Below are 27,018 nucleotides of genomic sequence, written 5' to 3' on the forward strand. Positions count from 1 at the left end.
CGCAAATGGCTCGGTAAGCTCAGCACAGAGGGGAAGATCCTCATGAATTCTGCTGATGAGCACCGGTATCAGCAGAATGAGTCACGCCTTAACCATATACTGGAACATCAGCTACTGCAGCCACATTCACAGTACATGCAGTCAAGTCTGAGGGGTTTCCAGACAAGTTTTAGAAATTATTCATTTTCATGTTAATGTTTGCTTTAAACGTGAAACTACAGGTATTGAGTAATTCACATTTCTTCACATGGGAATTTATCTTTTAAATTTACTGATATGTAATGTAGAACCCATGTAGGCGAGTCTGACCTAAAATGTTTCTACAGGGTGCATCAAAAAAACTATACATTTTGAAAAATTACCCCCAGTTATGCATTTGATAATTTTTGGATTTTTTTTTTTTTTATGGACGTCAGTAGGTAGGGGATTGGTGGATATTTGTCCAAATTTACAGACCCAGGTTTTCATGCATGAGTGAGCAGGGGCAAATTGCACAATCCAAGTTAAAACTGGTTTGCGTGAAGTTGCGGTGGGATTTAAATCCAATCAAAGGTCAGGGGAGGGGACAATGGGCATCCATCTTGTTTTCCACAAAATTTTATTTTTTTATTTTACCTTTATTTAACCAGGAAAACCTCACTGAGATTACAAATCTCTTTTTCAAGACTGTCCTGGCCAAGACGGGCAGCAGTACATCAGTCAGACACAGACTTCCATACATAAAATGAATACATAAAAAACACATAGACAAGTCAAACCTTCCAAAGTCAACTTTGCAAAAAGTGCTCATGAAATGTCGACAAAATGCGTCAGGTAAAACATTTGCAGCCAGATGTCTCCCTTTGTAAGTCATACAACGTCCTCTTAAAAGTGTCCAACGAAACCAGATCCTTAAGTTTCAGGTCTTTTGCCAGGTTACAGCATCAAGGTTATAATAGTTTTGGATTTTTCATTATAGTTTATTTAGTTTTGACTTTTTTTTCTCTAATTCAGTTAGTTTTAATTAGTTTTTAGAACAGGTTTGCTAGTTTTTATTAGTTTTTGTTATTTTCTTAATGCTTAGTTTTAGTTTACTTTTAGTTTTTTTGTATCTTTTCTCTTCTTCTTCGTCGTATTCACATAAATCCCAGACAGGACTCTGCTGCTTTCTCCCAACTTTAGTCTCCATGTTTCCAGGTAGAGTGGGGACCAGAAGACGACTCTAAACCACAAGTGACGACAAGTGACAGACCGTTAAATATCATATGGTGCCAGCAGCTAAAATTGCTTGAGGGAAATAAATCGATTTCAAATCAATCCGACATTGACAAAGACGAAAACTAAGGGAATTTTATCCATAAATTTTATACATTGTAGTTAGTTTTGTAAGCACACAATACAGTTTCAGTTAGTTATTGTTTTTTCTTTTAATTATAGTTTTTATTTATTTCAGTTAATGAAAATGTTTTTTCAATTCTAGTTTTCATCATTTTATTAGTTTTCGTTAATGATAATAACCTTGTACAGCATTAACACTTTGGCTACCATGCCAATTTCATTTCTTTACCCATGGCAGCTGTTCCTGCCTTTCAAAGTTAATTCAACTTGTTTAAGCCTGAAAATGTCGCTGAGGACAGACCAAGTCAGGCCAACCCTAACCTTAACTTGGCCTGTCCTCAGTGGATTGTGCAGTTTGCCCCTGCTCACTCATGCATGAAAACCTGGGTCTGTAAATTTGGACAAATATCCACCAATCTCCTACCTACCGACGTCCATAAAAGAAAATTCCAAAAATGATCAAATGCAGAACTGGGGGTAATTTTTCAAAATGTATAGTTTTTTTTTTTTTTTTTGATACACCCTGTATAAGACCTGCTTTTCTTGAAAACTATTTTTCAGTTTCCAACCAATAAAAGTCAAAGCAGACCAATGTGTACAGAAGCATTAGGCTGATAAAAAACATTTATTCAGTCGCAAACACGTTAAAAAAACCCCTCTGTAAAAGTTCATCTCAGTGCTTTTGTTAACTGCATCATGACCCGATTACTTCAGTGTGAAATCCCAATAAAGCGCTGATGAATAGCTGTAGATGAGAAGGCATCGATGATGAGTTAGTAAAAAACCTGCATATGAGGATGAAAAATGTCTTCTTGTGCAAATAGTGCAGAACAGCAAAAAAAAAAGAAAAAAGTACTTGACCACATTCTTACTGTGCTGCACTTTGCTCTACTTCTAAGCTCTGTCATCTTTTACATACATATGAAGTGGAGATGCATGGGAGGCTGTGACATAGATATGGTAAAAACAATAACTATATACTGTAATAACTCCCAGGGTCACTAATTTGTTCCTATGGTCGGCCTATGGTAGGAGTGAGCATTTAAACAGACTTCTTTTTAGCTGTTGAAAACACCTATACTGCATTGCTCTACTAATCTGCACTCTGAGGGTGTCCTGAGCTCTGCCAGATTAGAATTAGCCATGCTTTGTAATTGGTCAGATCTGCACAAACCATTCAGTGACATTCTAAAGAGCCATATGTGGAACGCCACCGCGCAGAAACACTGAGTAAGCAATTAGCATCTTGTTAAGCGTCCCACTCAGACCTCCATGTGGGCTTCTCTTATGGGTTTTTGGTTTAAAAAGTTGACCCCGTCCCCGCTGTCCTGGCTCGGCGTGGACAGGTGCTCTAACTCGTAGCCTCCGCTTCTGTTAGCCGGTCGGACCTCGCTCGACGTCTTCTTGTGTTCCAGGATCTGCTGCAGCTGGTGGCTCGCGTACTCGGGCTTGTTGGTGAGGGGTCCGACGGGGACTTCGATGCCCAGGATGTCGGAGACCATGTAGGGGCGAAGCCAGCCGACCAGAGGGGTGCTGCCGGGGGTGTAGTGGGTCTGTCGGTGGTAGAAGAGAAGACCATCCACCTGCAGAGAAAAATTTGGGATCCGATTACTATTAGTATCTGTAAAGCTAATCATTTTACATCTCAATGCTCAAGAACTCATGTAAAATGAACTAATCTTTTACGTCTACACATCACCATGGCAACCAAAACACATAAACAGCCTGAGATAAAACTAGCAAACACCCCCCCCCTCAATGTAGTGAAACAAAATTTTCACCTTTTTAAAATAAAAAGGGGGGCTAAAAGGCTGTTATGACCAAATGGGTTGGAGAAGAACCTCCTTCAATACATCTGTGGAAGTCTTTGAAATCAGACTATATTTCTCTGGAAAGACTAAGATTTTATATTAATGATCAGAAGGACATCTTTACAGCAAAGTTTGGAAAAGTGTTGGAATATCTGGGAACTCAGACTGCAACTACCTGAAATAGATTTAATATGGACTTTTGAGATCATCGCTGTGGACATGTTTTGGATTTGCAATACATTTCAGACAACCTGTATGTACTGCGCTGGACGGAATAATTTTGAAAATGTTCAATAAAAAGAACGTTCAATAAAATAAAATAAAATAAAACAGAAAGGGACCTGTACAGTGAATAAATATGACAAAAAATATATTCAGAATGGCAGTAGTCGTTTTTCCATTGACCTTCAAAATGCGTGACTATAAAGCACATAAAAATTTGCCTAATGGAAAAACGGCAATTTCGCCAAAACTCTCGTTTTTTGATTTTAAAGTTTTTGCGCTGGCAAGAGATGGTTTTTTGGGTGTAGCACAAATGGTGCATCATGTAAAACTGCAATGGAAAGACCTTTTGCCGCAACTAGAGTCACGTGAATAAAAAAAAAAAAAAGGATGTTGACTACAACAAGCGAAGAAGAAGGAAACTGAAACATTTTTTAATTTTAATGAATATATCTGTAAATCAACATAATATTTACGTTAGTTGCCATGTTTATGGAATGACTTTGTGTCATCTTGCGATAGTAAATAAACAAATCATCTAATTTGTGATTTAATGGAAAACTCGACATTACGCGCTTCTGTTCTTTGAAATTTAGTAAATATCGGTAAAGTTTTGCGCAGATGTCCAATGAAAAAGCCACTAATGATGAACATAATATTTATTTGGGTAACAACAACAATGGACAGTCTTATAAGATGTTTTTCTTCTTTTACGTCGCACAATGTCTTTCCTTTAGTTACAAAAAGTTAAGAACGTCTGAGCTAATAAAAAAATGCTCTTGTATCATAGTGAGATAAGATCTGAGATACATTATTACACCGAACATCATTTTTCTTACACCAAAGTACTTGAAATGTGTGGAACAGCAAAGTAAACTGTTTGTCAAAAGTAACCGATTTGTTCTTACGCTGAAGCTGTACTCGGCTGCAAGGGCTCTCTGAATCGATTCGGCTGTGCAGTCTGTGCTTTGGAGGCTTACAAACCGGAACTGTTGGACCAAACAAAACCAGAGCATCACGTTGTTAGTTCCAAACACAATTTGTCTTCATGTCAAATGTGAGAAATTGCTTTCCAATGGTTAGTTTACTTTTCAGGGACTAAGCCTGATTTAGCTTCTGCAGGCCTGTAGCACGCAAATGCTGGAAATTAAGAGGCGGAAGCCGGACTTACGGCTCAGTCGGGGACTTTAACATCACCCTAATCTTAAAGATTTGTGTGTAGTAGTCAGTTTAGAGCACAAATAGTCCAGCCAACAGTAAGGGGAGTTAATATTCCTTTGTCTCACTTCCCCCAAAGATGTAGGTTGAAGTTCAAACTGTATTTATCCCACACAGGGATCCAATGAGTAGCAAAGCAGAAAGAACACATGGAAATGCAGACAACCTCAGAAGGAATATGCATGCTACTTAGTCTAAAATGATAATATTATATACGTGCAACTTAAAAGACAGAGGCTTTTACTCACAGGGTTGCGTTTGGCAATCTCTGTTAGGCCATCCGTTTCCTGAACTTTGGACTGAAGCCAGTAGAATCGAAACTCTGTCTGTTGATGAGAAAACAAGAAGTGTAAACAAAAACTTCCTTTTGAATTTGGAGCCAACAAGATGGGCAACGTGGCGAAAAAGCACATCTGCGGCCCAGACTCTGCTACTTAAGCAATTAGACAAGCATTCCTGGATTGCTCATGGATTAGGAGACAACTCTTACCGGGCAGTCGTAGACCGGGTGGCCTCTCCAGCACATGACGTCCAGGATGTAGTACGTTCTGTCCACTTCACTATAAATGCAGTCGAGGATTGTGTAGTCTGCAGCGAGAACAGACACGGGTATGACATAAAACTTGAATCTAATATCAACAAGGACCTGCGCTCATGTGTAGTGGTTCCATGGGATTATTGATCTCAACCAGTTGCACCACAGTCAGATCTTCTGATATAGATGGTTGTGCAAACACTTTCAGGTCCTGAACTGTGCTTCGGAACAAATATTTCCCAACAAGAGGAATTTCAAGGCACATTTACAAACCCAACTCCCCACCCTGAGGCTACTCCAAGAAAAGAACAATCAGCGCTGCCAAACATTTTAGGTATAAACAGCATAAGACCAGGCTGTGTGTTTCCTACAGCTACACTATCAGTTTACTTCACTGAACTGCATCTACTGTGATCTTTCACATCATGTTCTTGAGGAAATCCAAGCTTTTCTAACCTTTATTTAATAACAGACAGTGAATGCGTCTTTATCTTGATACGTATATGGGTGCTATAGCTCAACATCATCAGGGACAATGTTGCAACTAAAGCATCAGAGGTTAGACATGATTTGGCCATTTTACATACAGGGTTCCTACAGGTTAAATTTAAGACTTTTAAGACTACTTAGAACAGAATTTAAAGCCTATTTCACAGCTGTTCCCCTCTACTCATGTCAACCGGGTCGAGAATGATCTTTTCTCCAACCAGGCATTATTAAATTTGCACTTCCCAATGGTTACTTTTCGTTTGTGCACCATCCCTTAATGTTCCTAAAGTTGGATTTATCGTGCGACTAATGGCTATACATGTGTTAGGCTGAATGTTCTGTGATCATTTCTCACCGGGGGCTGCTAATTGGTTTCTAATTTCAAAATAAATTGTCAGGTTGGAGCAGGTGGAACTGAGTAGACTAACGTTACTTTCTTTCCAGCTTGGACATTTCCTGGACACACTTAAACAGAACAAGTTCATGGCAACATGATTTAAGACCAACCATATCAAACTGAATGCCTTTTAAAGACTTTTTTAAGGTATTAAATGTAGATTTGTAAATTCAAGACTTTTAAGACTTTTTAAGACACTGTGTGAACCCTGTATGTAAAAGTTTATGGTATTTTGGTAAGTTCTGTTATTTCAGAAAATTCATATCCATAAACGAACAAGTGGCATCCCTGCCTATCTTCAAGAAGCTCCTGAAGACCCCGCTCTTCCGAGAGCACCTCCTGTCCTGGCACTTTCAAACATTCCATTTTAAATATATTAATAAGGTTTTCCCAGGATCATCACAGGTTTTCCCGGGATTATCTCTGGACCTGCTGCTGTGGTCCTGCCTCTCTCCTGCCTTCATCGTCATCACTCACTTATCCTCAGAAGCATCCATGTGTCTCCCCCTACTTCCCCCTTTCTCTCTCAGTCTCTATCTCTATCGCTCTCTCTTTTTCTCCTCCTTTACTCTCTCTCTTTAACCCCAACTGGTCAAGGCAGACGGCCATCCTCCAGCAATCTGGGTCTGCTCGAGGTTTCTTCTGTTAAAGGGAAGTTTTTCCTCGCCACTGTCACCAGTTACAAGTGTTTGCTCCTGGAGGATTATGTTGGGTTTCTGTAAATTGGCTTAGAGTCTGGTTTTGACCAACTCTATATGTAAAGTGTCATGAGATAACTTTTGTTATGATTTGGTGCTATATAAATCAAATTTGACTGATTGATTGATTTGATTGGTTTTCCCCTGTAAGTCACTTTGGAAAAAAGCGTCTGCCAAATGCATAAATGTAAAATGTAAATGTAAGTGGGGCCAGGTACAACAAACCCCGCCCCTCGGACGTATTGTAGCTTACTTGGCATCGATCCAGCTGATGTCATCATGTCTATGCGTGTCCTGCTGTCAGCATATCAATTTCCTCTATATATGTGCCAAGTTTGAAGTAAACTGAAACAAAATCAACATTTTTATAGATGTGAAATTTTGCCCATTATAACTAAATGGGAGAAGAAAAAAGATTTTAAAAATTCATAACAAATTTTAACTTTGACCTACTTTTCCCAAATTGTAATCACATCCATTCTGTCGGTCACTGGCAATCTATAAATTCACTTTTGTATGAATGACCCAATAGTTTTGCTGTTACAGACATTTGAAATTTAGCCCATTATAAGTAAATGGGGGGAAAAAAAGATTTAAAAAATTCATAAGAAATTGAAACTTTGACCTATTTTTCCCAAAATCTAATGAGATCTATTCTGGGTCACTGGCAATCTATAAACCAAATTTGGTATGAATTCAACCAATAGTTTTGCTGCTAGTGTTAACAAACAAACAAAGAAACAATACCCCTTGTCTCCCCTTCGGGAGGCGGGGTAATAATGTTGTTATGGGTTGGATGTAGCACTGGGGCGGGGTGCTGGTGGAGTGGTTAGCATTTCCACCTCACAAACAGAAGATTCCAACAATGATGAAGAGCTGGAGTTGGTCCCTGAACACCTTCAATGGTAGCTCACTGCTTCTAATGTACTATGTGCTAATCGCTAATGCTAATTCAAAAATCAATGTTAATGCTAATACAAGGTGCTGTGTGTGCATTAAGAAGGGTAAAATACAGAGACTGAATGTCTCTACAGGGATGATAACATGAGTTAACCTTTAACATTAGTTACTAGACTGGTGAGTGTATCCCAGTCAGTCATTCTGAGTCTGTCCACATGTCCAGAACTATTAAATCAGTCAGCTTTACCCCAGGAGTTGTGTTACATGTTTTGTTGCAGCTAAAATCCTAAGACAGTGAACAGCAAGGGCCTTGATTCTATGGGTGGGTTTGATGGGATTATCGATATCAGCCAGCAGCACCACAGTGAACTGACATGAAGAATGATAGCACTGGTGCTGGTGGTGATGTAGACGTCCAGTAATTTACAGATTTTTTTGCAGAAGCAACAGCAAAAAATACGCAAAGTCATTTTTTGTGTTATTATACAAAGCGTCCAATTATTTTTTGGCTCATCATGAAACTGGGAAATGTACATAGTGTACCTCAGTGAGCAGATCTGTTTTGTGCTTCTTGTCTAAATGTTGTATAAAAATTGCATTTACAAAAAAAATGAGGTTTCACAAAAAAATCTATGGGAAATAAACAGTTTGGTTCTACATAGCCTACATTTTACCAGACTGTGATTTAGATTCTGCATCATAATTCTATCCCTAAAGACTGTCATATAATCTTTTGGCCAGATTGTTCATTTATTGTTCTTTCAATTCTTATTCTTCACCAAGTCCTAAATATTGTCTTTTATAAATACACAAGACAAACCGCCACCAACAGGCCCACCTTTTCCCATGGCCGAGTTGTGTCTGTTCCCACCGGGCAGCAGCGAGGGGAAACGGTTCACACAGTAGCCACTTTTAGTGTACGCTGCAGTGGAACCCTATGGAACAAAGAAGTAAACAGACCATTCAGTTCGTCACCTCACTTCAACTGTGACACAGAGTTTGAAAAATGAGACAACTTTATCAGATTGATGTTTATTTTCTTATATACACATTCTTATTCTTAATGTTTTTTTTTTATTCTAGAGACCAAATGATTAATGGAAAACCCAAGTGACCCATTAATTATTGAAAAAAAAAAAAAAAAAGAATCAGTTGCATCCTCAAATAATGAAACTTTATTCAGATCTTTCTCAAACCACTAAGTGACAGCTTTTGTGTCACACAGTTCACACTGAGCTGCTAAACTTATTAGTCATTTTTACCTCGCGCTGACAAATAAAACCCAAATGCTTGTGAGCACATAAAACAAACAACGGAAACCATCTGCCTCAAAAGAGTCTTCAGTTCTCATTTTGCAGAAGCAGTTAAGATCTGATGTTTCAGAGATTAGTTGTCAATGAGAACCAGATAACTGTAGGTGCACAGTCATTATGATTTTATTAAAAAAAAAAAAAAAAAAGAAACTGCATCTCAAGGTGCAGATAGAGAACAATAAAGGTGCATGTGTGTGTGCATGTGTGTGGCCAGGATGACAGGACAGCCCATAATAATGATGATTCTGGTGAATCAGTGTGATGTGCAAGATGATTCGGGTGAATCAGTGTGACGTGCAAGAAACGCCAATTCACATTTTAATGATGGTGACGAGAAAAAAGTGACTAATAGGAAACTATGAGGAAAGAACAATAAAGTAAGAAGATTTTTCTATTATCAAAAGGGTTAAGAAATGAAGAGATATGTTCACTTCACTTGTGATGTGGCTCTTGGTGACAGCTCTGAAAATACTGCAGATATGGAAGTGTCTGAACTGACATTTAACACTTCGTTCAAGTCACTGATGCGCGATTGCTCATTCTCACTCTGTCACTAACTCATATTTTATGGTTCCATCTGCAGATAAAGAACTACAAATGTAAATCCTAACTCCTTTCTATAGATAATAGAACGCCAGAATCTGTAAGTTAGCGACATATCAATTAATTTCTATCATGGAAGAAAATCTGCCTTAAAGTATTTCATTATATCATCAGGATTCGTACACATTTTTCAAGGTCAAATTCAAGCGCTTTAAGCCCTTTTAAGGGCCATTTTCTAATTTTTCCAGTACAGCACCTTATCACTGGGCTAAAATACGTATCTACATAAATATATGTACTCATTATTTTTTTTTTTCACATTTTATCACATTGATGTACATTGCATATTGCTATAAACATCTAAAATGATGTTTCATTACTGCAAAAAAGTTTAGAAATTAAAGGAGAACACAAAGTTTTATCCAAAGAAAGGGAAGCTACTTGGCATTCTTCATACACACTCACATCGAGACAACGATTAAGATAAAGTCGACCTGAGAACACCTGGTAATTTTCTTTTATGACATAAAGTTCTATTTTTCAAAATGTATCACCTCTTTGTTAGTAGCTTTGGCTTGAGTTAATATTAAAAATAAATAAATCATATCACACAGTTATAATTTGAGGCACTTTCAAGCACTTAAACTAAAATTCTATCACTTTTCAGACCTTGAAATTCAAGCATTTTCAAGGATTTCAAGCACCCGTTCAGACCCTGTATCACATTCTAATGGCCTCATTGCACTTTCACAGCAGCACAAGCAGCATACTTCTCTTTTTTACAGATAATTATCAGACATAATGTTGGTTCACACACCTATTGTTACTATATTTGTGTGGTCACTAAGCATATCTGCAGCATATATGAGCAGCTTGGGGAACAAACTGCTTTTTTTTTTTTTTTCAAATTTTCTCAGCTTATATCTTGTGTCGAGTAATAGATTAAGTTTTTGTTTTACTTCAGTGTTTTAATGAATCACCAAAGTTTCTGTGTGAACCTCAACAACTTTATAAGTGGCTGTATTTGTTTCTCCAGATCCAACTAGCAGCTTAAGCATAACATTAGAGTGGTTTAATTAACATAAAATTCACATCACAACATAAATCAAAGAATCCACTTTGATGAGAAATCACTTTAAGCTCCCTTACGGTCATTTTGAGACAGTTTTTACCGGCTGTGGGTTCAGGTAATTAATTTTGTGTGAGGTTGCTCAGAAATGGTGGCTCATTTTCCCTGAAGCAAGAGATTCAAAGTACAGTAATCCTCTCACTATACTGAGTCAGCGCAGCCATGACGATACATACAAATGAGAAAAGGCCCTGAATGTTACTGTTACTGTTAATAAAGATGTGGAACCTGACTTGTCTTTAATATGCCTGAAGATGCCACATCAGAACAGGCAGAAATGAGAACTAATGCGTCCAATAAAAAGCAGTTATCACCAAAGCATCTGCATCAGGTGTGACTGAACATCTGAAACTCAGGAAGTGGTGCCAGAGATGAAGTGAAACACAAAAGAATCTTACCTTAGAAGCAACTATTAGAGACCTCTTCCCCACAGGACACACCACCATCAGCCAATCTGTGTCCAGCTCTGATGGCACGTCTACCAACCACTCTGACAGCATGAGCTATAGAGAAGAAACTTAATTCACAAACTCTGCATATCATATTCATCAACAGAGAATTCATGCGCATAGACTGATAATGAAAAACTCATCAGCATTCACACAAGTTTGTGTAAACAACAGTGTGATGCTTTAATAAGGTCTCATGCCAGAGAGACGGGCTGTAATCTCAGAAACTCCTCCACCCTCTGCTGGCCAAAGTGAAGAATGCAAAGGACAGATATGTTACACGATGTAATGCCACGTCCTTCTTAGAGCTGCAGCTATCGATTACTTTTGTAATCAAAGAAGCACTTGATTTTTTTTCTTCAATTCAATTTGATTAAATGATTATTTGAAAAGGTAAAAAAAAAGACATGTATGAAGATGCCAAATTGTCACTTATTCCAGAACCAGCTGAAACAACCACAAAAAGTATAAAAGTATATATAGCAGTGTTTTTCAACCTTGGGGTCGCCTGGAATTCAAATGGGGTCGCCTGAAATTTGTAGTAATTGATAAAAATAAAACCTTACTAACAAAAAACATATGGTGAGTTGAGAGAGACAATCACAATACATAAAAGACATGACAAACTCTGAAGCTGAAACTGAAGCACTGTGGTACTGTTTATCTTTCAAATGTTCATTGTGGTCGGTTTCAGATGCTGCAGCTCTTTCATAATTCATAGTTTGAGTTCTTGTTTGTTCAGTATTAATTGTCAGCCTTGTAAATCTAAGCTGGACTGACTGTACATATCCTGACCAAGGAAAATAAAATTCTCACTTTGTGCAGTAATCTACACCTGGCTTTTCTGCCTCCGTCCTTAATAATATACATTATATAGACTAAATGTCGTCTAAAATTAACGTTTATTTACAACATCGTATAGCAAACTATTACATGATCAAAAACAAATTAATTTTAGCAAAAAAAGGTCTCCGTTTTGAATGTCTGCAGTTGCCAGAAATTTGTGATGTTAAAATGGGGTCGCGAGACAAAAAAAAGTTAGGAACCATTGATAAATAGTAAGAATATCTATAAAAACAAATCTATTTAGTAATAACAACAACAATAACAACAGTATAAAAGTAGATATAAAAATATCTATCTATACAACTAATGTCAAATGACATCTATAAACAATGTGTGGACTACAGTCTTCAACAAATGTGTATACAACTTACTAACATAAAATGTAACAAACATACAACTTAAAAAAAATAGAGCCAAATATTTTTAATGTTTGTGTGAAAGCTTAACCGTTTAAAGGAGTAAGTGATGGTTACAGTGAAGAAAAGTGACATTTTCTGCCTTTTTGTCCTCGCCTCTTCTGAGCTACACTCCATGTTGTTTGTGTTGATCCTGGTGTCATAATAAGTGTCTGTGTGAAACACAACAGTGGGACCAATGTTTAGTGGCAGCACAATAAAGGAAACGGGGCTTTGATTCAGGAAAATTGCGAATGAATAATTTTTTCAATCGATTCGAGTCCATTAATCGTTTCAGCTCTAGTCCTTCACACATGAAAATGATTCACTTCTCTGTCTCATAAGACATCAAACACTGACCTGGTTGGCATAATGTTTTGGCAGCTTCCTCCTCTCAATCTCCATGCCCTCCTCCTCTTCCTCTGCCACCTTGTTGCCGTCCTGGTTCTGTTCCCCCTCCTCCTGTTTTTCCATGTCGTCCTCCCCATCACTGTCTGCTCCTGTCCAGTCCCCATCAGCCAGACGCCGTGCATGATTGACATAGTTTAACCTTTTGCTGACGTTGGCATTGAGAAAAGAAAAGTTACTATTACACCTAAATATTCCAGTCACGTTTATGTTACGATTTTCAATATGAGTCCCAAAAGAGTTGGAGACATCACAACCCAGTAAGGAAATGTGACATTGTTTAAAATAACATCTTTATTCATTGTAAAAAAACAAAAAACAAACATACAAAAAAAAACAATGGTTGGGGTATATTTACCTTTTCTGCAGATCAAGGAAGCGTCGGCGTCGCTCACTCTGCTCCAGTACACTGTACTTGCTCTTGTACTGCGCCAGCCGAGGGTGGGGTGCTGCGGTGCTGTTGGGATCTTTGGACACAGCAAAGCTGGCCGAGAGGGCTTGGGTCAGGTCATCCATGGGGACTCTGCAAATTCACAACAACAGTGAATATCACAGGCTCATAAAGACTTCAGGTGTGTTGGGGTGGACGCCCCAATACAATACAGTCATTATATAATTTCTGGGACAATTCAATTTGTACAACTTGGCAGATTTTGGTTTTATGGATGGTGGAATATTCAGTTTTAATCATTGTGTGCCTGTAACCTGGAACATCATACAGGAAAGGCTTAAGTTTACTTCTTATTTATTTGTATGGCAATTAAAATGTACTTCCGGAAGTTCTTGTTTTAGTAGATTAATATGTAACATCTTATAATATTGTCAATCATTGTCAGTCACTTTATTTTACTCCACCATCTTGTATTGTTTTTAATATCAATATTTAATTAAACTTCCATAAATACAAGACCAAATAAAACTTGAATGAAATGAATGAATGAACTTAGATGAAAGCTGAAGTCTCCTGATTTCAGATAAACATGAGCTAAAATCAAATCATGGAAATACAAATTCAGCTAAGCATATAACTACACGTGATGATGCAAATACTTTTTGTGAATAAAACTCAAGATTCCTGACAAAGAAGCCAAAATATTTGTAAGATAATTTCAGTAATATTTCATGATGAGTATTTATTTCTAAGATGAGCCCACTTGCAGAAATGAATCACCTCAGAATCAGGTCATCTTTTCAAGATATGAAGAGTAATGGTCGAATAAGAATATTTATCTGTACATTCTTGTTAGCCCCTCTCGAAATAAGCAGATCCAGGTTGAAGCAGTTGTAGCAGCATGCAACGTCATACCCGTTATTCTCAAATTTGTAGTTTAACTTAATGCTTTTGTCGGCATCATGTGACAGAGCATAATGGAGCTCTACAACTTGATCTTGTTGTTTTTGTGTCATGCAGATAAAAAGTAGTAGCCACTATATTTGTCACATACAACAACAGACCTAAACCTAATCCCTGCAATAGGGTCTCTGGCGCTAGTGAGGCTCACATGACACACTGGAAATGAAAATAGATGGAAATCTGAGGCAAGCAGTCAAATATTCTGAGAGATGATTAACTTTGGGGCCACTTTCAACAGAAATGCTTCTTGGTACAGACTACGCATGACTATGCAAAAAACATAGCCACATAATAACACAAAGATTACTCTTAAGGTAATCCTCATAACCTCCTGAATCTATGTTATTAATCCTTAATTAATAACCAATACCTCTGTGTTTTAAAAGCACCATGACACTCATTTCCAGATCACAGATTTAGATACATAAAAATAGGTTGTGATGACAAGCTTCTGTTTGTGTGATGTCTTTTGGTCAGGTCATTATTGCAAATGAGAATCAGTTCTCAACTAACTTAACCGGTTAAATAAATAAAAATAAATTCCTGATGATCATCTTGGAATTTTTAAGTTTCAGTCTGAACAACAATTGCTAATACATAACGGCTAAAATTTACTTAGGGGGTCAAATGACTGGCCATTTTTGTCAAAAAAAAAAAAAAAAGTTGTAAGAAGTGCATAGAACTGTGTTGAAATAATGCTAATATAAATTAAATATAAATAAATATAAAAATAAATTAATATATATGCTAATATTGGATTTTGAATAGCACATGTATGTGGAAACTTTTGCTGGTGGACGGACGTGACATTACCCATGATGATCTTGTCAGTACCAGAACTTCATTAGTAATAAACTTATATACTTACTATTGCTAATTATCCTCTTATTCATAAATGTTAGTATTGTGGATCTAAAACAATAACAGCTGACACAAAAACACAAAATGTGGCAGTGGACGGATGTGACATGGTTGTTACAGATCCCATCATACTGATGCTCGGCAGCCATGTCACCGTTTCCACAAATGATCCCTGTGCAAAAACTAGCATCATAATTATTTATTGTATAGTTTATCATCATACTAAAGAGTAAATAACAATATAGAATTGTTGTTTCTTTATAAAAATGCTTATTATTAGAAAACTGTGGATTTAAAAAGTGATGTGTGACATTCTTAATGTATGTATTGGCGTAACATAAGCAGGATGGATCAGCACCATACTCCATATTGCAACCTGTAAAAATAAAACATGTGCTATGTAGTATATAATCTAGTAAGAAAAATTGGGGAATCTAAAAGAATAGAATATTTGTTTTTCAGGTAAATTCAATTCAAATATAACTTTGCCATTTGTGACATGAAAATATAGCATTAATTGTGATGAAATTGGACATTTTTGACCTGAAAACATAGTTCATATGACCATCAACATGTTGCAACAGAACTAAAATCCTGTAAATTTGCATAACTTGCATTTACCAACACAAAGTTCCTTTGGGGATTCACTTAGATTGATTTCTTATGCACAAAGACATAAGTAAGACCTCTAAGCAAATTTTAGCCTATAAACATATCCCATTAGTCACATCATATGTAAAGTGGACTTGGAATGTAAGGATTTAATTCCTGAGTCAAGTTTAACCCAGACTTTCTTTTGGAGATCAGTTTGCTTTCTGTAGCAGACACTCTCATTTTCATTCATGCATTATGGTTAATTTTGGAGACCATGTGTTTCCAACTTTTGACATCTCTGGACCTAATCTTAGAAAACTTCACTCTTAAATTACACTGTGAAGAGAGTATGAGTAAATACAAGACAAACCTTTGCTCAGACTGGTCATCACATTTAGAAAGACCCACAAGTTTAGTTGAATTGACCTCAGGTTTCTGAGCTGTGGGTTTGATGCTAAACCTGCTAGCATACAGTCAACCAGCTCTGCAGCTACTGTCAGGAAGCTGTGGGACAATATACATGCTAACCAGCTATATACAATCAATTATAGATACATGACAAATACATAAGACAGTAGATAATAATATGAGCTAAACATTTACCGTAGACTTTCGGGGGGATACTCCTGCTCAAACGTCACACCGTCATTTTCCGCCTCTGTCTTCTTCTTTGTTTTTAATAACGGCTCACAAACCGACTGTACAGGTGGAGACTGCCACCTAGTGTAGGGAGTCTGTACAGGCCATTGTTTATGTCTAAATAAAAATAAAAATAAAAATAAAAATAAAAATAAAAATAAAAATAAAAATAAAAATAAAAATAAAAATAAAAATTAAAATTAAAATTAAATAAAAAAATAACATGCTATTTCTTATCTGCCCTGTACTAAATAATTTACCAGCCTTCAACTTTTCTACACACTCTGTAACTGTGTATTCTTTTCATCAGACTTCACAGATAATAATAAAAAAATTAATCTGGAAGTGATAATGGGTGTTTCATTTGTGTAAACATTTACATAACCTTTTTTTTTTTTTTTTTTTTTTTTCAAAATTTCCCCATCATCTCCATTTTATAAAGCACACACAACCTTATTTATGCTGTTAAATATATTGTTTAACTGATATTGATTTGATTGATGAGACTAATTCAACAGTTATTTTAAACTCAAAAAGATGCCCCTTGAATGCTGAATAGATATTTTCTCATTTTTATAAATAGCTCTTCCTTTCACTATTTCGTGGGCCCTACATAAACTGCTGTAATTTCTTTATATGAAGTGATCTTTTTGTTTCCCCATATGATCTCTTCACTAAAGCATCTATAATGTTTCTACCGCTGTAAAAACAGCAGTAAACTGATGTGGAGGTTTTATAACAGCAGTGTTTTAAGTTTTTACAGTGACTGCAGTAAATGTTGACATGCAGAAGGGAAGAAGTCTGTAAAGAATATATATATATATATAAAAAAAAAAAAAGTCAGTTTACAGTTAACCAGTGCATTTTATCTTTTTTTTTTGTCTTAGTTTGTCATGTTGAAGCACACTGAAAGTACATATTAGTGGTTAATGGAATATAACTGTTGCATATCGTCAGCTTCCTGATAAAACCTACTATATGACTTCTGGCAGGAACAAAAAACTGTTTATATAACAGGAAACTGTTAAACATGACAAAAAAATATCTGTTCCTTTAATGTTGGTACTTATGATGGAATGTAAACAACTTTCACAGGAGACTGAAATTTGAAGCTATAATAGGGGCGATAGCAGGTTTTTATTCCCAACCAAAAATGTCACTTAGCAGGTTTTATCAGGAAGCCGACGATATGCAGCACATGCAAATAAGTAGTTTAGTTTTTATTTTGTGGCAAAATTATTAAGTACTTTTGAGGAAAAATTATCAAGCTGAAAGTCTGCCTTCTTCACAATAGATGACCAACCCATCATCATCCTTATTATGACTACTACTACTACAATCATTATTATTATTATTATTATTATTATTATTATTATTATTATTATTATTATTATTATTATTATCATTACCACCATCATCATTATTGTTATTATTATTATTATTAGTAGTAGTAGTAGTATCATCATTATTGTGATTATGTTATTATTATTATTATTATTATTATTATTATTATTATTATTATTATTATTATCAGTTGTAGTAGTAGTAGTAGTAGTACAAGTATCATTATTATTATTATTATTATTATTATTATTATTATTATTGTTGTTGTTGTTGTTGTTGTTATTATTATCATTGTTGTTGTTATTATTACCATTGTTGTTGTTGTTGTTGTTTTCATAATAATCTCCCTTGATGCTTTGGTCTGTGTTGGAGCTGATGTGTTTGTCCTGTAGGGGGCGGTGTCGAGCAGTTCCTCATCTTTCGAAGAATATAAAGAAGCTGATGAAAAAAAAGGCGAACTTGCCTTCAATTGTCCAAGCCTAACGTCATGGAAAGAGTTACTTTGTTGCAGCGCGCATAGGAATAAACCCCAGGAAATGATACTGAGCCTGGATGCGTGTTGATCCCCAACAGCCGCACAGTGTTTGTGTTGTGATTCTGCTTTGTTTTTCATTTAAAGGATCGACTGAAGATGCGCAGGAACCTGTTTACAAGGAAAACGCAGCAAGTTTCAGTATGAGGGAATGCGGAGCTGACTGAAAATGCACTGGGATACCATTACTCATCGCTGCGCTTTTCTTCACGCCAGGCCACTTTGTCTTGGAGATATTTGCATCTAGGATCAGTTCTATGGACCGTGAACGCACCGTAATGAGAAGCAAGTGTCCGAGAAGTGAACACCGCCAGGCTGCAGCCCCGTTTGGAAGGATTACAACGACCGTCGGTGCCTTTCCCAGAGGTCTTTGCTGAAACTAGTTTGATTTTTCAACCTGTTGTTGTTGTTATTGTAATGTGAAAGGAAGAAGAGGCTACTTCAGTGAGTCAATGAAACAGTCTTCAGAGCCTGAAGTTCCAGTTCAAACTTCCAGACAGGACAATAGACCAATGTCCTCAATAGCCTGAGGATGCATGTGCTTACAATAGGTTTATTTATCTACATGTAAAGTTTGTTTTTTGGTAGATAGAAGACAGTTTTACATAACTGCTGACCTCTCCTGTTTATAAACTAATAGGTCATTAAATTTACATAAGGCATTTAGTGTTGGGGCACACCTGATCTAACAGCTGCCATGTAAAATGAGATGAGCTTAAATATTACAGTGAGTTAGTGTCAGATGTTTCCAATACAACATGCATCAAAACAGCAGTGTCAGTTTAATCTAGGCACTATGTGCATATAGACGTTTATGGTTGAGGACCCACTGGATTGTCAAGATGTCAGTGAAAGCCAAGGCTATCTACACTTTTCTAAGTGAAAACAAAGAGGAAATCAGCATTCAGGAGAATGAGGAAGTGGTTATTTTTGATGAGAACTCAGTGGATGGCTGGTTTCAGGGGGAGAACAGCCGAGGGGAGAGGGGTCTCTTTCCTGCATCCTATGTGGAAATTATTCGCACTCGCTCCAACTCTAATGTGACCGACTGCTCCATAAGCCCAGCAGGCTCTTTAGGAAATGACTCCTCCTATTTCCCTTCAACCCCAAACACCCCTCTTCACATGCAGCAGAGCTTCTACGATGATGATGATGATGACTGGGATGACTGGGACGACAGATCCACAGTGGTTGAGGATGCTGACCACACCAGGAGCCCTGGGGCCAATGGACATGCCCATCAGAGCCCCATCTCCAACAACCCTAATGTGTACTACAGGTCCAAGCCGCACATGGAGAGACAGGACAGCATCTCTAGTTCCAGAAAGGGTAGTATGGTTGGAAGGAACTTGAACCGCTTTTCCAGCTTTGTCCGCTCAGGAGTAGAAGCCTTTGTGTTGGGTGATGTACCCATGATGGCCAAAATAGCAGAGTCATATACTATAGACATGGGCCCCTTGGGACCTGGCTGGAAGGAGAGCCCACAACCTTTCTGCTGCTCCATTGAAGATCCCACAAAACAAACAAAGTTCAAGGGCATCAAGACGTACATTTCGTACCGTGTGACGCCGAGCCACACAGGGCGTCCTGTCTATAGACGCTACAAACACTTCGACTGGCTGTACAACCGCCTGCTGCACAAGTTTACTGTGATCTCTGTCCCTCACCTGCCTGAGAAGCAGGCCACCGGGCGATTTGAGGAAGACTTCATCGAAAAGCGCAAAAGACGACTGATACTATGGATGAACCACATGACCAGTCACCCAGTACTTTCCCAGTATGAGGGCTTTGAGCACTTTCTGATGTGTGCCGACGACAAGCAATGGAAACTGGGCAAGAGACGAGCTGAGAAGGACGAGATGGTGGGCGCTCACTTCATGCTGACACTTCAGATTCCGAACGAACACCAGGACCTTCAGGATGTAGAGGAACGTGTGGACTCCTTCAAGTCCTTTGCTAAGAAAATGGACGACAGTGTGATGCAACTCACACATGTTGCGTCAGAGCTGGTGCGTAAACATTTGGGTGGATTCAGGAAGGAGTTCCAGCGGCTGGGAAATGCCTTCCAGTCCATCAGCCAGGCGTTTATGCTTGACCCTCCTCATAGCTCTGAGGCCCTCAACAATGCCATCTCCCATACGGGCCGCACTTACGAGAACATCGGAGAGATGTTTGCAGAGCAACCTAAGTATGACCTCTTCCACATGCTGGACAAGCTGTCACTCTACCAAGGCCTGCTCGCCAACTTCCCAGACATTATTCATCTACAGAAAGGTAATGTCTAAATGAAGGAGGTTTGTCTGACCTCTCCAACAAATGTAACGTGATGAAATGTTATATTTACTTAATCCACAGTGAACTTAAATGTATCCCAAAGATCCCAACATTTGTAGATCTTTCAGCATCTTTAATGTTGAAACTAGATGTCTAAAGCCTTGCTCCCCTTTTTATCTCTAAGACTAAATTATTGTCAACATTTACCATTTTCACAGAAGGAGTCTACAAATGAAACTAATACTAGTACATGTGGAGGGGGATACAGATGCTTATCATTGCACAAAATTGTGAAAATCTCCCTCTGGTGGTCTGGGAACTAGTCTTATTTGTCACTGTTCTCCTATTATTCTTTTATGGATGACAGATTAGGTCACGTTGCCTCCAGCATCCTGGTCTCTCCCTCATCCTCTCTGCAGACACGTAGCATATGCAAAAAGAATAAAACATTGTGTTAATATGTGTCAGTACAGGATAAATATTAGGTCATAGTGTTCGCCTGCAGCGTTAAAGGTCATCTGCACCTCCTACTTCACCCCCACCCACATTCTCTAGTTTGTGCAAATACTTTGACAGTCATACGCTTTGACATCGTGTGTGTAAACAGGTGTGTAATGATAAGGTGATGTAATATAGGAGTACTGGAGTCACTGTTGGCCTGTAGTATTCTCCATGCAGTGATATAGATGTGCATAAGAGAAGGGAGCTACAGAGAAACACCCCGAATGCTGTTTGTATCAGGGAGTATTCTCTTTTGTTGGCAAGTTAACAAGAAGTCTTTTACTCTGTGTAGAGCAGGGGTGTCAAACTCATGTTAGTTCAGGGGCCACATACAACCCAATATGACCTGCAGTGGGCCGGATCATTAAAATAATAACACAGTAATGCAAAAAAAATATCAATTCCAAAATTTGTATGTCTAATTTCTATGTTTTAAAGTGAAAAAAGTAAAATTATATTATCAAAATTTTTACATGCTTTAAAAAAAAAATGTGGAAAAACACAAACAACCATGACCAAAATGAAATTTATTAAGAAAAAAAGTGGAATTTTAACAATTTATGCCATTATTTGGCCTCTGCTTCTCATTTTCACATGTTCATTATAACTTACAGATCACAGTGGATCTACAAATACACAAAACATTTAATAACAGACAGAATATTGGTACAATTACTCTTAATTCTCTTTAAGACATTTCAGGTTGTTCATATTTGTTTAGGTTTTTCACAATTTTTGTAAAAGGCGAGTTTGTAAATGTAAAGATTTTTGTGTAATTTTGCTTTTTTTTTTACACTAAAGCAAAGAGAAAAATTTGTGGTTTTCATTATTTATAGGTTATTATGATAGTATTTTACTGGTCTGACCCACTTTAGATGGAATTGACCTAAATTTATTTTGACATCCTTGATTGTTAATATCTTCAGTGTAATTTTTGTGTTTCACTAATTCATCCTGCGGGCCAGACTGGACCCATTGGCGGGCCGGTTTTGGCCCCCGGGCCGCATGTTTGACACCCCTGGTGTAGAGGGACTACTACATTATGTCTGATCCATTGTATACTGATGAATGGAATTTCCTCAAAGCCACAATATCATTCATAGCATATATTAATGAAACAATATATATATTTTTTCTCTTTATTTTGGTACCATCATCAGTTCATCTCCAAATTGTCTGCTTGCACGTTTCTCTTATTATCTCTTATTTCAGAGGTGGATGAAGGACTTACATAATAAATTAATACATAGTAAAAATTTTAAAGATACACCTTCACTCTGCCGTTCTCTGTTCTCTGTCCAAATCAAAAGACCAATGTCCTGTCAACACTAATATAGATGTCGAGGCCCAAAACGGAATCTGGCCCAATTCAGAATCGGGCCGGCCCAGAATGGAATTCTATTCTAGGCCAGCCTAGAATGGAATCCTGCTGCTATAATGTTATTTTTATACCATGTTTAATGCAAATGATCCATAATTCCATAATTTGTCATAATTTTACATTTTCAGTCTTACATACCTTGTGTAACTATAGTCAATTTCAGTCGATTTCACTGTACCATATATTGGTGGGGAGTACCACTAGGTTCTATTCGTAAATAAAGTGTATTATAGTTTACAATTAAAATGGTGTTTGTTTCATTTTTTTTCACATATTTGCAAATTCCATGTATTGATTTTTGTAATAATTTAGATCATTTGCATTAAACATGGTATAAAAATAACATTATAGCAGCAGGATTCCATTCTAGGCCGGCCTAGAATAGAATTCCATTCTGGGCCGGCCCGATTCTGAATTGGGCCAGATTCCGTTTTGGGCCTCGACATAGACACTATTATAAAACTGTCTACACGGACTTTGTTGAATAAAATCCTCCCTATACACATGAGCATGCAAGAAACGACTAGGAATACTCAAAAAATGCTACGCCAGTATGTAGTAATCAACCTTATGTAAAACATCTCAGCAGGGATGCTTCTGAGCATGTGCAGTGAGAATACTTTCCTAGTGGTGTGAGAAAAAAAAAGACTATTTTTAAACTCAAATAGTTTGTCTTTATTCATGGCGCACAAGCTCAGGTAATGGGCCAAAATTTAGAGCAAAATGTGATTCATATGTGTGGGCAGATGATAAGATGGAGCTGCTGTTCAGTGTCACGTTACAATACAAACACTGAGTCACTGAGTGTCCTATTATAGCAAATGTGCAGATATCATGGTGGCATTTCAGGAACAGTAACCTGATAATGAAGACTGATCAAACGGGGAAGGACGTTATGTATTCAGTCAAACAAAGCAATAATAAATGGATGTGTGCTTATGTGTGTTTGCCATTGTTGCTGCCTTATGCAAAGTTGCAACTGGCATGCGTGAATTTGAGTGTGATGCCACCATTTTCACAGTTATCCATTTTCCCTGTCCACACAGATACATGAACCAGAGTTTTGAACAAATCTTCACTCCAGGAAGCTTTTTTAACCCTTTATAGGGCACTCATAGAAATACTCTTAAAATTCTAAATTTCAACCTTAGTGTGTTATTGGAGGACCTAAGACTGTATTACTTTTGTGAATTAGAAAAAAATAAATTATGTAGAAAATCAAGGTTGATGAAGTTACCATATTTGGCTCCTTACCCTTAAGTGGCAAAAAAAAAAAAAAAAAAAAAAAAAAAAAAAAAAAAAAATCCAATAAGTATATGTAAAAAATACAAGAAAAACACATGTAAGGTGAAAGGAACATGTATTTTAGAACATTAGAGCACCACTTTTAGAACATTAGACCAACATAAGTGCTGATCCAGACCCCTGTCAACATCCACATTCTCCCTTTGAACATCATTCCTTACATTAGTACCATTACTTCATGGTACCTAACAAAGCAGGTACACTCACTGTTCATGCAGAGGTGGACCTTACAGACCCTGTAGACCACACTGGACCTGAGGTTGTTGACTCACTGTCCTCACTGGAACTCTAGCTGTTACTAGTGATGTCCCAATCTGGATTTTTTGCTTCTGATCCGATTTTTTTTTGGGATTAGTTTTGCGGATACTGATCCAATACCGATCCAATACGGACTTTTTACAATGAAATTTTCATTTAAGTTTGGAGTCATTATTTCTAGGTTATTATACTATTATTTTACTTGAGATCACAATTGGGGTGAATGTGGAACCTGAACTAAAACAAGTATGACACCTTTGACTCTTAATAACTTTAGTATCATTTTTGCACTTTCCAAATTCATACTGTGGTCAGATTAGAACCTTATCTTTTCCACTGCTGTAGTGTGTCTATGGACAGGCCTGTCCAGGTATTATAAGGGGGTACATTCGGTGCCGTTCATTAGTGATGTGAAGCGGGTTACTCACAGGTCAGGTTGGGGTGGTTCAAAAGAATGTCAGTTTATTTGCGCGGCCAGCTGGGTCAGGTCAAGTAATTCCACAAAAGCCCAGCAGGTAAAAAAAAAACAGACTTTCGCATCACAACTGGACCTCATAATGAGTACGCACAGAGTGAAAGTGAAACTTACAGATGCTTAACTGAGTCCTCTAAACCTCCTGCTGTTATGCAGCTTTTCTCTACCTCCAGAAACTTTAATTTGAGGGGGCAGGACCCCCCCCCCCCCCCCCCCCCCTTCCCGAACAGGACCTGGATTGGCCCGATCTCATAACTAAATCTAATCAGATCCGATCTTCTAAAAAATGCCAGCTGATACCAATCTGTAGATCAGATCGGGACATCCCTAGCTGTCACTGTGTTGTAATGTATGTGGAAATGACCAAAAATAGTCACTTGCTCAATAAAGGGTTAAAAAATCAAATTTACCTAAAATGTTCACGTGTGGATGAGAGGACGCCACATCATGTCTCTGTAAAAAACATTTCCAAGCTTCTATGTCACAAGTGTCAAACATGCGGCCCGGGGGCCAAATCCGGCCCGCCAAAAACTCCAGTCCGACCTATGGGATGAATTTGTGAAATGCAAAAATTACACTGAAGAAATTAACAATCAAGGATGTTAAAATCATTTTAGGTCTATTCAATCTAAAGTGGGTCATACCAGTAAAATACTATCATAATAACCTACAAATAATGAAAACCATTTTTTCCCCTCCTTTGTTTTAGTGTAAAAACAGTCAAATTACACAAATGTATATATTTACAGACTAGCCTTTTACAAAAAATATGAATAACCTGAACAAAAATGTCTTAAGTATGTGGAATTTTAATAATATTCTCCCTGTTATTAAATGTTTTGTGCATTTGTAGATCCACTGTGATCTGTAAGTTGTGATGCACATGTATAAATGATAAACTAAGGCGTAATATTGTTAAAATTGCAATGATTTTTCTTAAGAATTTTCAGATTGTTCGTATTTGTTGATGTTATGTTCAAGTGCAGTTCGTAGATGTAAAAATATTTTCATTAAGGAATTTGACTTTTTTCACTCAAAAACATAGAGAAAACTTTGGAGTTGATATTATTTATCAGTTCTTATCCTATTATTTATATTATTTTACTGGTCCAGCCCACTTTAGATCATATTAGGCTGAATGTGGCCCCTGAACTAAAATGAGTTTGACACCCCTGCTCTATGCCGTCCATGGTGTAAAGCAGTAGAGCTGTGCCTGACAGTATCTTTGGTATTTACAGCCTCTAGTCACATATTTAACCCCCCCATACCTGTTTAAAGCACCTAGGAGTAGCATCACTGAGAAATATTTTCTACAGCCTAAAAACACAGCCAAGAGCTGGGCGTCGAGGCCTTGTTTCCTCTTAAATGTCTTGACTCACTAAATCCTGAAAGGTAATTATGGCATTTTTGCTCAGTGACATCAGGCGCTGAAGCTTTAAGTAGAGTAGAAAAGTATTAGCATCAAACCATACTTAAGAAAAAAGTAGTTACCCAAATTCCACCACTACCCCCACCCCCCTTTTTTCCTTTTTTTTTTTTTTTTGGTTAAGTTTCCATGGCATTTACATTACATAATAGACACAAGATACTGTTGCCATGACCCATTCAGTCTCATTCATTTCAAACACATAAATCATCACTTCCCTTTTGTGGTTTTTGGTTTCTTTAATTTAATGAGCAGTCACTTAGAATATAGATCACCCTCAACCTTAAAAACCTCCTCTCATATCCACATGTGACCACGTACAGTCAGGTGATGTCCCTTCAGTACAAAACTAGTCAACAAGTGGTCCGGCATGTTTGCAGTAATCAGTACTCGCAGCTGCAAATGATAGCATACGCTCTCACAGTAAAAGGCACTGTTTTCAATGTGGGAATGCTCCGAGTCGGTCACATTACAACTGTGCTCCTTTGATTTCCTAAAAGGTGTCGCACATGTGCAGTCTGTGACTTTTGGGCTTTTCCACAAGCGCCTATTCGACTAGATCACAGGTGTCAAACATGCGGCCCGGGGACCAAATCCGGCCCGCCAAAGGTTCCAGTTCGGCCCTTGGGATGAATTTTTGAAATGCAAAAATTACACTGAAGATATTAACAGTCCTTTTAGTTCAGGTTCATTATTCAGACCAATTCAATCTGAAGTGGGTCAGACCAGTAAAATACCATCATAATAACATATAAATACTCACAACTTCAAATTTCTCTCTTAGTAAATGTAAATATTTTCATGTATTTACACTGAAACAAAAAATGTGAATAACCTGAACAAATATGAACAACCTGAAATATTTTAAGAGAAGAACAATTTTAATAATATTCTGCTTGATATTAAATGTTTTGTGTATCTGTAGATCCACTGTGATCTGTTGGTTATAATAAACATGTGGAAATCAAATATGAACAACCTGAAATATTTTAAGAGAAGTACAATTTTAATAATATTCTGCTTGATATTAAATGTTTTGTGTATCTGTAGATCCACTGTGATCTGTTGGTTATAATAAACATGTGGAAATGATAAATTGAGGCATAATATTGCTAAAATTACACTTATTTTTTCAGTTTGTTCGTGTTATTCACATTGTTTGAAAGGATAGTTGGTAGATGTAAACATTTTCATTGTTTAATTTTACTTTTTTCACTCTAAAACATAGAGAAAATTTTGAAGTTGACATTATTTCTATATTATGTTATTATTTTACCGGTTCGGCCCACTTTAGATCAAATTTAGCTGAATGTGGCCCATGAACTAAAATAAGTTTGACACCCTTGGACTACATCCTACTCAGTTTGTAGGGTTTTCCCTTGGATGATACTACCCGGTCTGATA

The 27,018-nt window shown here is 37.3% G+C and overlaps 2 protein-coding genes across 2 annotated transcripts in view; one reads left to right on the plus strand and one right to left on the minus strand.

Moving 5' to 3' along the window:
- Nucleotides 1-1,923: 1,923 nt before the first annotated feature.
- On the minus strand, nt 1,924-16,160 carry snupn (snurportin 1). The gene is made up of 9 exons (XM_030136603.1): nt 16,083-16,160; nt 13,029-13,193; nt 12,623-12,818; nt 10,971-11,075; nt 8,426-8,522; nt 5,059-5,156; nt 4,817-4,894; nt 4,259-4,339; nt 1,924-2,900 (listed from the first exon to the last, which is right to left on the minus strand). The coding sequence occupies exons 2-9, from the start codon at nt 13,184-13,186 to the stop codon at nt 2,580-2,582; spliced, it is 1,134 nt and encodes a 377-aa protein (XP_029992463.1). The 5' UTR covers nt 13,187-13,193; nt 16,083-16,160; the 3' UTR covers nt 1,924-2,579.
- Nucleotides 16,161-17,893: 1,733 nt separating this feature from the next.
- The window catches only part of snx33 (sorting nexin 33), a 68,510-nt gene continuing 59,385 nt past the window's right edge, over nt 17,894-27,018 (plus strand). Inside the window, exon 1 of the mRNA XM_030136602.1 lies at nt 17,894-20,268. Within this exon, the coding sequence (XP_029992462.1) occupies nt 18,837-20,268 (1,432 nt within the window). The 5' untranslated portion in view covers nt 17,894-18,836. The remainder of the gene's footprint in view (nt 20,269-27,018) is intronic.

Source organism: Sphaeramia orbicularis, chromosome 6 (genome assembly GCF_902148855.1).
Source record: "Sphaeramia orbicularis chromosome 6, fSphaOr1.1, whole genome shotgun sequence".
NCBI lineage: Eukaryota > Metazoa > Chordata > Actinopteri > Kurtiformes > Apogonidae > Sphaeramia > Sphaeramia orbicularis.